We start from the raw sequence: 12,827 nt of genomic DNA, 5'->3' as shown, positions 1-12,827 counted from the left end.
TGCTGCAGTTATTTGATATTACATACTTTTCAGTAATTCCTTCTACGATGAAACAACAAATTTTCTTAGGGACCATTCCAAAGTGAACCTTAGCCAAGGGTTCCGTATATATATAAGGAACAGAAATGCAATTTCGCGGTGTTTTCAGGGCTCCCTTTACTAAGAAGGGCGTTCAGACACCCCCTTGTGGAAGCTGCCCACTTGTATATGTGAACAGTACACACACACACACCAGCAGATGTGCTTATCAGAGCACAAAGTACTTTTCCTGTTACAGGTACCTCGCCTCCTTTCTAAAGAACTCCAATCCTTGCTTTTACACTTTTTTTTTTTTTTTTCCAGGTGTAAAACTTGAAGAAAAATGGCTGATTCCATACCATTCCGTTACACTGAAAAGAACAAACAGGACACTTATCAACACTTAGAAGTGATTTCTGTGAAAAAGTTATTCCTCCCCAAAACAGGTATTCAAGGAATGAGTGATCTAGCTTTTCATTTTGGACTAGCAAATGCATTACACATTGCAATGACTATTTTAGTAACTGAGTGTAGCTCAATCATTACATTACTTGTGCTGTCTGTTCCTTGAGTTCTCAACATTATATTGACATACCATCCCTCCCACATCTCAAAGAAAAACAACCAAGTGCTAATTTATAGATGATGACCTATAGCAAGAAAGAAATACCAAAATGTCCAGTCTCTCAAATTAGAACAGTTGCCAGAGTCTTCAGACATATAAAATATTTTCTGTAGGCTGTGATGTCTGACAGAAATACACTGCCAGAGTAAGGTCATCCAAATCAAAACCATAAATAGTGGAATGGTGGCAGAAAATGTTAAAAACAATCACAATACATGTGTTCTGTTCCCCTTAGGACAACAGATTCTCATCATGTTCCTTTTTGTTATGCCAGAAATATTTAACTGATTCATTGTTTGTGGTGTAAATACATAGGCCAGTTTCTGTTCCTGTTTTTTAATAGTTCATTTTATGTAACATACAGATTCATTTGAACCAAAACAGAAGTATTCTGATTTTGCTAGCATTTCTTTATCTCTAAACCTTGCCTAACACATACTTCTCATGTGAGCCCAGTGGGACACAGTTTCCAAAAAGCAAATTTAACAAACGTTTCAAGATGGACTGACATGTACCTCTAGCGTTATTTGTAAACATCATTACCTTCCTTCAAGAAATTGAAGCAGGTATTCCTACTAAAGAAAGGGAACAGAGTGTCTTCTAAACTTTATCACCACAGGGAAGCGAAATCTAAAAGGAGATGAGTGAAACAGGGGCAATGATTGATGCACAGAGGTGATTCACCATAGAAGATAAGGATTATGCTGCAGGCAAGGCTAAAAAGGGAAGCAGAGGCAACCCTTAGCACTATCTATAGATAGCTCTAAAGTGGGAAGAAACAGAATCAGCTGGGTTCACAACGGGTCACGTAAAAATGTCACTTTTCAGTTTCAAGAACAGTTGGTTCACAGTGGCAGGACTACAAGCTCGAACAACCCCAAAAGTCAAAGTCAGCTAAAGTCAGAGTTCAGGTGTATTTTTTTTTTTTTTGCTTTTGGCTTTTGCTTTTTTTCCATCAGACAAGCATGAAAAAAAAAAAAGCTAATAAAAAGCAAATTTCAAAATCTCAAGCATGAGTCTTCATGGAAACCAAAGTTTAAACAGATCAGTAAACAAGAGAGACAATGACCTGATTTCCACCCTTTATAAATAGGACCACGCCTCACTCACAGTGATTTTGTGTCAGTGACTGTGGGTGATGACAGAACTTTGTAGTTAGTGAGTGTAATGCACTCAATATATTGGAAGTAGGGTGGAACATCACTTAACAGAAGTCTCTTCAAGTATATTCCTGGTAAAAAGTACTTACAGGGAGACAGCTGAGATCATACCATGTATGTTAAAAGCTGCAAATTTAACATAAACCTTTCACCTAACCAATGACATGGCCAGTCTCAGTGTTCTGGTCGTGACACCTTTGACAAAGACTCCATAACCTGAAAAATTACTTTTTTAATTGCCTGAGGATATACATACAAGCGCATAGCTCTGTGCAGAGATGAACATAAGAGCATAAGAAACGATATAGCTTTGCTAGTTGTCTTTCTGCTTAGGCTAATATACACAGTAGTTGTCAACTAAGCTACTTCTTGCTGACAAAAGTATTCCAGGTTCTTCAGGGTTAATATGCATCTCTGCAAAATAATGCTCCTTGGAGGCATACTTTAATATTCCTATATTCTTTTCATAATTCACTACTCCTGAAATGACAATACTTTCCTGAGCGCTTCAGAGCTCTAGTGGTTTTTCAAGACCACCTCCAAAGATTCAGCCAGTCAGGGGAGAACATCTTCAAATATCTAGGATGACAAGTCATGATGAAACAGCTCAATTTAAAGATAAAATTATCTCAATTTGAAGATGAAATCACTTTTATAACCACTTCTCAAAAGAGTATGCTTTGCACAAGCCTAAATTAAAGACCCCTTAGAATGAAAATACCACGGGGACGTGGATAACTCAATCCAAACTTTAACTGGCAAGTGTTTGGCAGTGTTAGACATATTCTTGTCTCTCTAACAGTATTTTTTGGTTATAAAGCCCCAAGGGAGCTATTGTAGCAATTTTAGATGTCTTCAGCCAGATCAGATCTAATATTGGGAAAATTTCCACTTGTGTAGCCATATCAGCATATCTGCTGCCAGAACAACACACAAGCATCCTGCACCTCTTTCTTGTAGGAGGTAGACTGAGAGGTCTGCTTAATGCACTACTACATTTCAGGAATTACTACACCACTAACAGGTTGCTTGCTCCTCAGCAACAAGCGTGACAGGCAAACTCCACGTGGAAATTCACTGCCAGAATGGGAGACATCAGTACAAGCATCTGGCACAACAACAATCCGTAAATCTTAGCGCATAAAATACTTAATTCTTTTTGTGCTGCGAACAGATGAGTGTTTGGGGAATAGGCTAGAATGAAAAACTGTGGCTATATTAATAACAAGCAGATTAATCATTTTAATAGCCAAAAAACTAGTAACAGAAAAAAAAAAAAGATAGCTATGGTCTGATTTATAGCATGTGTCACAATAATGCTAGTGTGAAGTAATAAAATGAAAGGAGACACAGTCCTGAAGAATGTGATTTACTCCTATGTAGTACTATTTATTCTGTATTGGTAATCAAATTTGGCACACTCATAATTTTCAACAGAAAAAGCAACAACAAAAAAGAAGGCAAAACAGGAAAAAAACACTCTCCCAAGGCAGAAAAGGCAGGTATTAAAAATATTCTCATCCAACCTGCATATGATTAAACATTGTTTTAGAACTTTTTTCAGTATGAAAAGAATTTCAGAAGTTGTGAAATGTCAGCAATGCAAGAAAAAATCATGTTTTCCACCACAAAATAGGGAGGTATATGAGTGCAAGAGTTTACAGATTTACTTAATGCTCTGTCAATTCCTCTAAATAGAGACGACCTGCATCATTCTTGGATTTAATTTATGTTCACATCCATAGACCTTGCTCTTTTTGCCAAAGGAGATTAAACTATTTTAATTTGCACTACTGACATATGCCAATGCATTTATGTATTAAAGTATTTATATATATATTATATATAGCTCTATATATTTCATATATGATATTTTCTATATGATATTTCATATGATATGAAACATGATATTTTGTTATGATATTTCATATAGCTCTATATGATATTTCAGGTCTTCTCAACCATCTAGTTTTCGGAAAAAGAAAAAGGAAAATAGGGGGAAAAACTGACTCTAGAACAGTAGGGGTCAGGTTCTCACTTCTCTACCATGGTGCAGTTTCATCTATCTCCTCAACTACATCAAAGACACGCCGACTATATTTTTATTTTAAAAGACTTGAAGAAAAAAAGGGTAAAAAAAAGTATTTGTTTCCAATAATTAACAAACACCTTTAAGCTTTTGTATGCTGACATAAGTTAACACACAAAATATGGAACAATTCTTTCACACATACAGCTTTTATACACAGCATTTAATAATGCTAAAAGCTGTTAGGAGAAGGCACAGATCATATCTAATCAAAAAGAAACCAAGTAGAGTTGAATAGGCCTGTAAACTTTCCTGCAGAAAAGATGTTCAACTTAAAAATGTATAGAGGCATCTTTTTTTTTTTTTTTTTTTTTTTTTTTTTTCCCATGGGGTATTATGCGATCAGAACTGAAACCCTTCCTGGTGACAAGGAAAGTTACTGCATAATCCTTCTAAGAGATGCATGTAGAAATTTCTGTACACAATTATATTTTGAGTACAAATACTTCTGTAACATTCGCATCAAATTTTGTAGGTAACTAAGTACAGACTGATCCACAAGATCATAGAATCATTAAAGTTGGAAAAGATCTTCAAGATCATCTGATCTAACCATCATCCTACCACCAATGTCACCCACTAAACCCTGTCCCTAAGCACCAGGTCCAACCTTTCCTTGAACACCCCCAGGGACGGTGGCTCCACCGCTTCCCTGAGCAACCTGTTTCAATGCCTGACTATTCTTTCTGAGAAGAAATGTCTCCTAATTCCTAACCTAAACCCTGACGCAACTTGAGGCCATTCCCTCTAGTCCTATCACTAGTTATCTGTGAGAAGAGGCTGACCCCAGCTCCCCACAACATCCTTTCAGGTAGTTGTAGAGAGCAGTAAGGTCTCTCCTGAGCCTCCTCTTCCCCAGACTAAACAACCCCAGTTCCCTCAGCCACTGCTCACAGGACTTGTGTTCCAGGCCCTTCAACAGCTTCGTAGCCCTGCTCTGGACATGCTCCAGGGCCTCGATGTCCTTCTGGTACTGAGGGGCCCAAAACTGACCACAGTACTCGAGGTGTGGCCTCACCAGAGCAGAGTACAGGGGGACAATCACCTCCCTGGTCCTGCTGGCTACACTATTCCTGATACAAGCCAGGATGCCGTTGGCCTTCTTGGCCAGCTGGGCATGCTGCCAGCTCATGTTCAGTTGAGCATCTACCAGCAGCCCCAGATCCTTTTCCTCTGCACAACTTTTGAGCCACTCTCCCCCAAGCCTGTAGCACTCCATGAGCTTGTTGTGGCCAAAGTAAAGGACCCAGCACTTAACCACATTGAACCTCATCCCATTGGCCTCTGCCCATTGACCCGTCCTGTCCAGGTCCCTCTGAAGGGCCTTCGTACCCTCCAGCAGATCAACAGTTCCCCCCATCTTGGTGTCATCTGCAAACGTACTGAGGGTGCACTCAATTCCCTCCCCCCTAATTATCAATAAAGATATTAAAGATGATGGGCCCCAACACCAACCCCTGGGGAACACCACTGGTGACAGTCACCAGCTGGATTTCACTCCATTCACCACCACTCTCTGGGCCTGACCATCCAGAGTTTTTAACCTAGCAAAGAGTGTGCCTGTCCAAGCCATGGGCTGCCAGCTTCTCCAGGAGAATATTGTGGGAGACTGTGTCAAAGGCCTCGCTGAAGTCTAGGTAGACTACGCCAACAGCCTTTCCCTCATCCACCAGGCGGGTCACCCAAAAAAGAAGGAGATGAGATTGGTCAGGCAGGACTTGCCTTTCATAAGCCCATGCTGACTGGGCCTGATCCCCCAGCTGTCCCACATACATTGCGTGATTGCATTCAAGAAGACCTGTTCCACCACCTTTCCTGGCACCAAGGTCAGGCTGACAAGCCTGTAGTTTCCCGGTTCCTCCTTATGACCCTTCTTACAGATAGGTGTCACATTAGCAAGTCTCCAGTCATCTGGGATCTCTCCGGATGACCATGACCACTGATAGATGATGGAAAGCGGCTCGGAAATCACATCTGCCAACTCCCTCAGCACTCTCGGGTGGATAAGGCTCTAAAAACCCTATGATTTTGCAATTTTGAACTAAAGGTTGGTAAGTCCCCATTACCATTTGCATACCAATATAACTAACTGGTCACCCTCAGCAAAACCTTAGCTCTGTGAAGAACACGAATGTCAGTTTAAGTGGTAAGTAGAAATTGCTAGTAACTTGGGAAATTAGCTAAAATAAATCTTTTCTCTCTCTCTCTCTCTTTTTTTTTTTTTTCCTGAAAACACTTCAGATTTCTAATCGCTTCTGAGGCTTCCAAAATTTGTTGGCTTTTGATATTTGGCCAAGATGAACAAAGTTTCCTCCATTTCAACAAACCAGTTTCAGCATTGCTCTTAACGTCGCTAGGTGTAGGAAAACTTCGCTTACCAGAACTGACCACAGAGTGGTGCTATTTGAACAAATATAGATTTATGCAGTCCTTGAAGGCTCTGAGATATGCTGAATAACTTTTGGAGCGAGAAGAAAACCAAACCAAACCAAACGAGCTATCGTGTGAATTGTTGACCAAGATGGCCGATGATAGCATGTAGCCCCACTTTCCATTAAAACATATAACAAAAATAAAACAAAACAAACCATTTTCTCTTAAGCTTTTTAAGTTGCCCGGCTTTGAAACCTGTTTACAACGGTAAGCTTGCAAGAAAACCAGGAATAAGAAAACCAAGACTATTAGGGGGATTAAACGTCCTGCGCGAGGATCTACACCATGACTGAAAATCGTTGGCTTAAGCTGTCTGGAAAGCAAACCCACAGTATGTTCACACAGCCTGTTTTGCCATGGTTGTCTTCAAAACTAAAATAATCACAGAACTAAAGCATTCGCAATCAAAGTCTTCACCATATTCAGCAACACTATAGTGGTAGTTTTCTGCTTGTTAGGTAGGTGAAGATGAAACAACTCTTTGGCCAGTACAGAATGTAAAACTGGTGGGTTCCAAATAACGCTCAGTCCAAGACCATGTGTCCGCCTTGCTGTTCTCTGAGGAACGGCTAAATTGTGCCTCGAGTCAGTGGGTGCCGGCCTATTGCCCCGTATGTATGCAGCCACCCCAGCAGCACGCTTGCCTTTGGCCTGGCCACAGAGGTGCAAGCACCAAGGCAGGTGCCCTGAAACCCCTCAGCACAAAGCCCAGGGGCTCGGCCTCTCGGCCCGCTGCCTTCAAACTCGGCCAAATCGCAAGGGACTCCACACTGAGATACATTATTTTTATTTATTTTTTCACTAGCAGTGGCCTGTCCCTGCTAGATTTGGGGTCTGGCAGTCACTCCTTAAGTAGGAGCGAATTCAAGGGGCTTGCTCCCCAACTGCCCCACGCTGGGAACGGCCACGGAGTGCCACAGTCTGCGGCGACCTCCTCACACCGTTTCTCACAGCGCTCTTTCTCGTCAGCGCCGCCCGGGTAACGCCCTGCCCCGGCGGGAAAGAAGAGCCCGCCCCCTCCCCTCACGACCTCTCCGCTCACTGGCGGCCTCTGCCAAGGCAGCGCCCAATCGCCAGCTGGCGCGGTCGCCATGGCGACGGTGGACGCGGCGCGGCCCGGGCCGCCATGGCCGCCTACAGCCCCGGGGTGCTGGTGGGCAACTGGAACGAGGCGGCGTTCCTGGAGGAGGTAACCGCGGAGCTGGGCCCTTCTCTCCCCCGCCCCTGCTCCCCCGGAGCCTGCCTGCCTCTTCGCCTGACAGTGTTCCCCCCCCCCCCAATTCTCGCTAAACCTCAGGTTGTTTGCGCTGGGTAACGTTTGCCCCTTCCCTCCTTTGCAAACAGGACCGCGTGAGGGATTTTATACGTAAAAGAGACCGAGGGGAACTTTTAATGCAGAAAATAAGCAGACTTGAAGAGAATCTTTTAAAGAAGGTAATTTTTAAAGGAGGTTTTGTCAGTTCTCTGTGACTCCACGTAGAACGACATAGCCGCTTATTAGTGTGCTTTACGGATGAAGAATGCTAGGGGTTAGCGTTTCATAGGTTAAAATACTGCTGATACTAAGTTCAGATAATTTGTATAAAATCATGTGTATTTTGATTTAGATAAAGCTGTCAGTGTCTAAGGATGGATTTATTTGCTTTGGAGACACTGTGATGCTTTTGAGCCCCGACAACAAATCCTCAGTGGACAGTTACACTGGAGCGTGCGGCAACCTAACACTGGCAATTAATCTGGAGGAAATATCCATATATTCGGCTGTGTCACTGCAAGCCCCTTGTGGAGTTAGTGCCGTCAAAACCATGGACCCCGTGGGTCGAAACACATTTTGTCTTTTAAGGTTTGGTACTTTATTCTATGTTGTTTTCAATTATTCCGTTAGCTTTCAATATCTTACTTTGAGAAATACTCAATGAATTTTGCTAAAATACAAAAGAACTTGAGTGAAATATATTTAAGAAAGACTCTAACTTGGGTCATGCATTAAGCTTGCTTCTGCTGTGCATATTACTGTGAATGATGCCAAGGAAGTTCAAGTCAGCATAGAACTGGTGTGAAAACGGAATGAAGTTCACTGTGTCATTTGGTAAACTCTGCAGCTGTTTTTAATGTGGTCGTATTTCAGCTGTAGAATACAAAACACGTCCAAATAATTCATTGTCCTGCAAATAAAGTCTCTGAAGTGGAAATTTGTGTCAGTGCTTTTGCTGTCTATAAAGTGGACTGCTGCTCCTGTTGTCCTAAAAAAAACCCTCAGTCAAACAGAATACTCACTCTCACAGACATGCTTGATTCCAGCTGCTTGCAGGAGAAAAAATAGAACAGGCCCCTGCTCAACAGTGGAAGGCTCTGCCTGAGCGCATCTGTTTAAGAAAAATAACATTGTGTAAGAGTACAAACTAGTCTATATAATGCTGATTGAGCAAAACACTTTCAGTTAGACATAATAAAGAATTTTGATGCCAAGATCCCAATTTAGGCCTTCTAGAAATGCAACCAAAGTACTTTTGCTCAGCAGCTGTCTGATGCTAGTCATTGGCACTGCATGCTTTCAGATCCCTCATTAGCTAACTACAAAGTTCATCAGCTGCAGAAGTTTCTACTCTAAATATACTTAGAACAGCCTAGCACTTAATTTAGTGATTCTTTAATGTAAGATACAGAAATCATTTTGAAAATACAGATATACCAGCATGTACATTGATGTAATAAACCCAATTACTAAATATCAATTATGTGTATAATTAGCAACAGATGTTAAGTTACAGACAAACACTGTTCTGCTTTAAGTGTGATTTTTCAGATGCTTGTATTAAGTATATTTGGGAGGGGGCCTCAGTGCTTAATTACCATTAATTTTCGCTGGATATTATCTTTCCACCCTGTGTGTTAATGAATGCATCATAAAAAGTAATCAATGAAGTCTGAATTTCTATTCTGTTAAATATTTTAACCAGTAAGTAATTTATGATATATCTTTTCAGTTAACACATAGACTTAAAACACCAAAAACTAATAGTAAAGCTGATATATTTGAATTTCTCTTCGTTCTTTTTACAATTTTTACAGTGTTGATGGAAGTTCAGTGGGTGAACCCATTAGATTTGGGCAAAAGTTTGGTCTTGGGACAACAGGAGGGTTTTCTGATCCAATGGTAAGGGAATAAAGTTGCAAATGACAGTGACAGCATATACTGCTATTATGCATTTAGTTACCGTATATGTATATACATGCACCAAGCTGTATAGTGGTTCAACATCTTAGTTTACAGAACAGATTAAGAACCATACACAGATCAAGACAAACAATACTTAATTAGAAAGTTCATGCAACTTGTCTGAGCTCAGGTGTGCAGTCAGTCCAAGGGGACTGAGCCAGAATGATAGATAAAGGAGTTCTGTTTTTTTTTTTTAAAGTCCAAAATGAAAAGATTTCATTTGGTTTCATTTCTTGCGAAGAGAAAGCTATAGTCTGTATATGAAGTAACATACTATTCTATCATTCAGAGGCAGATTTCTATTAAATGTTAACATTGTCTTCCTTTACAAGTTAAAGGCAAAATAGACATTTCATGTTATATTTGTACTCAGAATAAATCACCACAACTACAAGAAAATTTTCCCTCTCAGCTATCACTTGATTCAGAAAAAGTCTTTGGAATGTAAATTCAATTTTAAGTTAATATTCACTGGTTTAAGTATAGCATGGCTACTTTATGAGTTTATCAACACTGTAGACAATTTTGTGGGTTTTAATCGTGTAGCTTTAATTTGGCAGACATTGTTCAGAAGCAAAGAGATTTTTTGTGCTGATTTTTTTTGAATTACATATATTTTCATTTTATATTTATATTGTCATTAATATGTATTTTTGTTTACAGTTATATCTAGCAAGTGACCATAAATCATTCATCAGATTTGCTAAAAAATCTCACCTTCAGCAAGTATTTTTGACAGATGAGCTTTCTTATTTGACTTGCTGGCAAGCTACCTTCTTGGATCCACAGCTGCGTCTTGAATATGAAGGATCTCCAGTTCCTGTAAGAAATTAAAAATGTAAAAAAAAAAAAAAAAAAAAAAAAACCTTGAGTATTTAATTGAAAGAGTAGATCGGCTATTTAAAAGAAAATTGCATCCATTTTATTAATTCATTTTGCATATGTAAACTCTAAACTGTAATTTTAAGAAAGAGAAGAAGGAAATTTGTTTGTTTGTTTGTTTTTAAACCAGGGAATCTGGTGCTCATTTGAGGTTGACTTGCTCAGTTTTTCAAAAATTGTCAAAGGTGGGCACTGACGTGTTTGGAGGATGCAGTATTTGGAATCTGCATTTCAGGACTTCTGAGCACTAAATTCCATTTCCAATATTGGAAGCTTTGATTGTTTAAGAACGTTAAATTTAAAAAGCAACAACAACAAACGGCAAGGCATCTGGAAAAGTGGATGCTTTTCCAAATTTTTTGTTGTTGTTGTAAATACATTAAGCAGATACAGTATTTTCCTGTTCCACATAACTTCTTGGCTTCCCAAAGTGCTGGGTGTATAGCAAAGTATCACAAATACAACAATTCCACTACAGCCTTGATTTGTGACTCATTTACATGAATCAGCTCACTAATAAACACAGTCAGAGTTACGTAATTGTCAAAGACAACATTCTTTCACAGCGGTGGTAAATGAGGGTGACTAAAGATTCTGTTTTACCAAAAAAAAAAAAAAAGGTAAAATATAAGGGTCCAGATCTAGGCTGTATCCCCTAAACACCTGGATCTCTCGTCTGGCAAATATCCACTGTAAGCAGTATTACCCTGATTACTGGCATAACTCTCCATTATTTATTATTATTTTTTTATTATTATTAAAGTGCCCAACACAAGGGAGTGGAGTGGAATGTATTGGACAGAAGAATGTGTCTGACCTGGGGGCTAAGTGTTTGGCTAGTCTGAACTGTTAAGACAGTTTTGTTGAGAACGGATGGCTTAAAATACCTCACTAGCAATCTACAGCATGATACACAGCCATGCAGACTTGCATTAAGCAGTAAAGTAAATCATTTAATTTGAATAAGAGTTATTAAAATCAGTCTAAAAGTATCTATTCCTCTTTTGTTTTTGTTTGTTTTTGTTATTTTTCCAGGCAAACTCTAAAGTGATTATTACTCATTGCCATACTAATCGGAGCTTAGCCGTTCCAAGAAACTTTTGGACAAGGTAAGAATAATTTATAACTGGCTGCAATATGCATTATGATACACCAGCTCAGTACATCAAGAATTACTGTAAGAAGCAATATAGTTGCTTTAGGAACACACCGAGGAAACGGAAAAGAATGCAGAATGCATGTTCTCCTTTTCCCCAGTTTTATTTCTTGGCTGTAATGTGTGCTACTGTGATCCTGTAGACAATCAGCTGTCTTACTCATATTTGTTTTTCCTTTAATTTCATATCACATCATGCTTCTAGCCTTCCTTAGTGTCTTGGTGTTTCTTCCTTTCAATATCTTGAGCAATTAAATTTATTTTTTTCTAAGAAAAAATGGTATGCCAAGAAGTGTAAGGAGTAACAGAAAATAACTACACACTGCATAAAATTCTATATTTCTTATATATCCATATGACTCACAACAAATGAAAGTTAGACCAACAATTCAAGTTCATATGCATGTATTGAATTAATATTGGTTAAACGTTGCTAAGGAGTATAAAAATTGTTTCTCATTAAATTGAGGAAAAAAATTGACTGAGGATTTGTTTCAGTTTTTTGAGTATGAAACAAGGTCTGAAAGGCTGAGACTGAAATGATTAAGTAGCCGGATTCATCTTCAGTCAGAAAGAATGGTGATATAAAAGGCTACAGAGAACCTAACCTGCTTCCACGTACTCAGTCAGGGTATCAGTGCTGTATACTGTTGGGGCTGATTTAGCTCTGAGACTAGAAAGGTGGCATTTCCCTTTGATTTCAAATTCATAGGTTATTAGTGACTAACAAAGTGATATATAGTTGTGTTTCTATTAAGTGTCCAATCTTTGAAAGTGCATGCTAATATTTCTGAATAAACCAAGAAAAACATGAGAAAACGTTGAATGTCTTACAGCTAATTCAGACTTGCCGAATGTGTATATATTCATTCTATGCCCACACCCTTTTCTTTGACTTTGCAGGTCTTATTTTGGAAGGGAGTATGAAGTAATTTGTCACACTTACCTGGACTCCCATAGAGTTGAAGAAGATAAGAATTACTGGGTAATAGTTACAGCAAATCCCAGTGACGATGGTACTATGATTGATAGACCCAACCCTCAGCCAGGGGGAATCTGAAAGAAAGAGTTTTGTCAAGAGACAGAGAATATAAAAATCCCAGATTACAAATGACAAAGATTGATGAGATTCTGATTCTTATTTTTTCTGCTCAGATTTTAATATTAGAGATGTTTAATTAAAAACAGAAATGAAAGTCTACCATTAATAATTTTACGTAATCTCATTAACTCATCGGGGTTAT

General features: G+C 39.2%; 1 protein-coding gene across 1 annotated transcript; it reads left to right on the top strand.

The window, feature by feature from the left end:
* The first annotated feature begins 7,410 nt into the window (after nt 1-7,410).
* Nucleotides 7,411-12,827, top strand: CFAP161 (cilia and flagella associated protein 161). Its single transcript, XM_035554580.2, has 7 exons — nt 7,411-7,514; nt 7,670-7,759; nt 7,933-8,168; nt 9,398-9,482; nt 10,209-10,367; nt 11,463-11,536; nt 12,487-12,827. Exons 1-7 carry the CDS (start codon nt 7,452-7,454, stop codon nt 12,641-12,643), a joined length of 864 nt encoding a protein of 287 aa, XP_035410473.1. The 5' UTR covers nt 7,411-7,451; the 3' UTR covers nt 12,644-12,827.

This window comes from Cygnus atratus, chromosome 11 (assembly GCF_013377495.2).
Source record: "Cygnus atratus isolate AKBS03 ecotype Queensland, Australia chromosome 11, CAtr_DNAZoo_HiC_assembly, whole genome shotgun sequence".
NCBI lineage: Eukaryota > Metazoa > Chordata > Aves > Anseriformes > Anatidae > Cygnus > Cygnus atratus.
The sequence above is the reverse complement of the archived record's forward strand: the minus strand, read 5'-3'. Positions and strand labels throughout refer to the sequence as shown.

Excerpts from the sequence above, each read along its gene's own strand:
- CFAP161 (XM_035554580.2), top strand. The coding sequence starts at position 7,452 with ATGGCCGCCTACAGCCCCGGGGTGCTGGTGGGCAACTGGAACGAGGCG. Across the intron at positions 9,483-10,208 it reads GAGGGTTTTCTGATCCAATG|TTATATCTAGCAAGTGACCA; the intron begins GTAAGGGAATAA and ends TTTTGTTTACAG. Across the intron at positions 10,368-11,462 it reads ATGAAGGATCTCCAGTTCCT|GCAAACTCTAAAGTGATTAT; the intron begins GTAAGAAATTAA and ends TTATTTTTCCAG.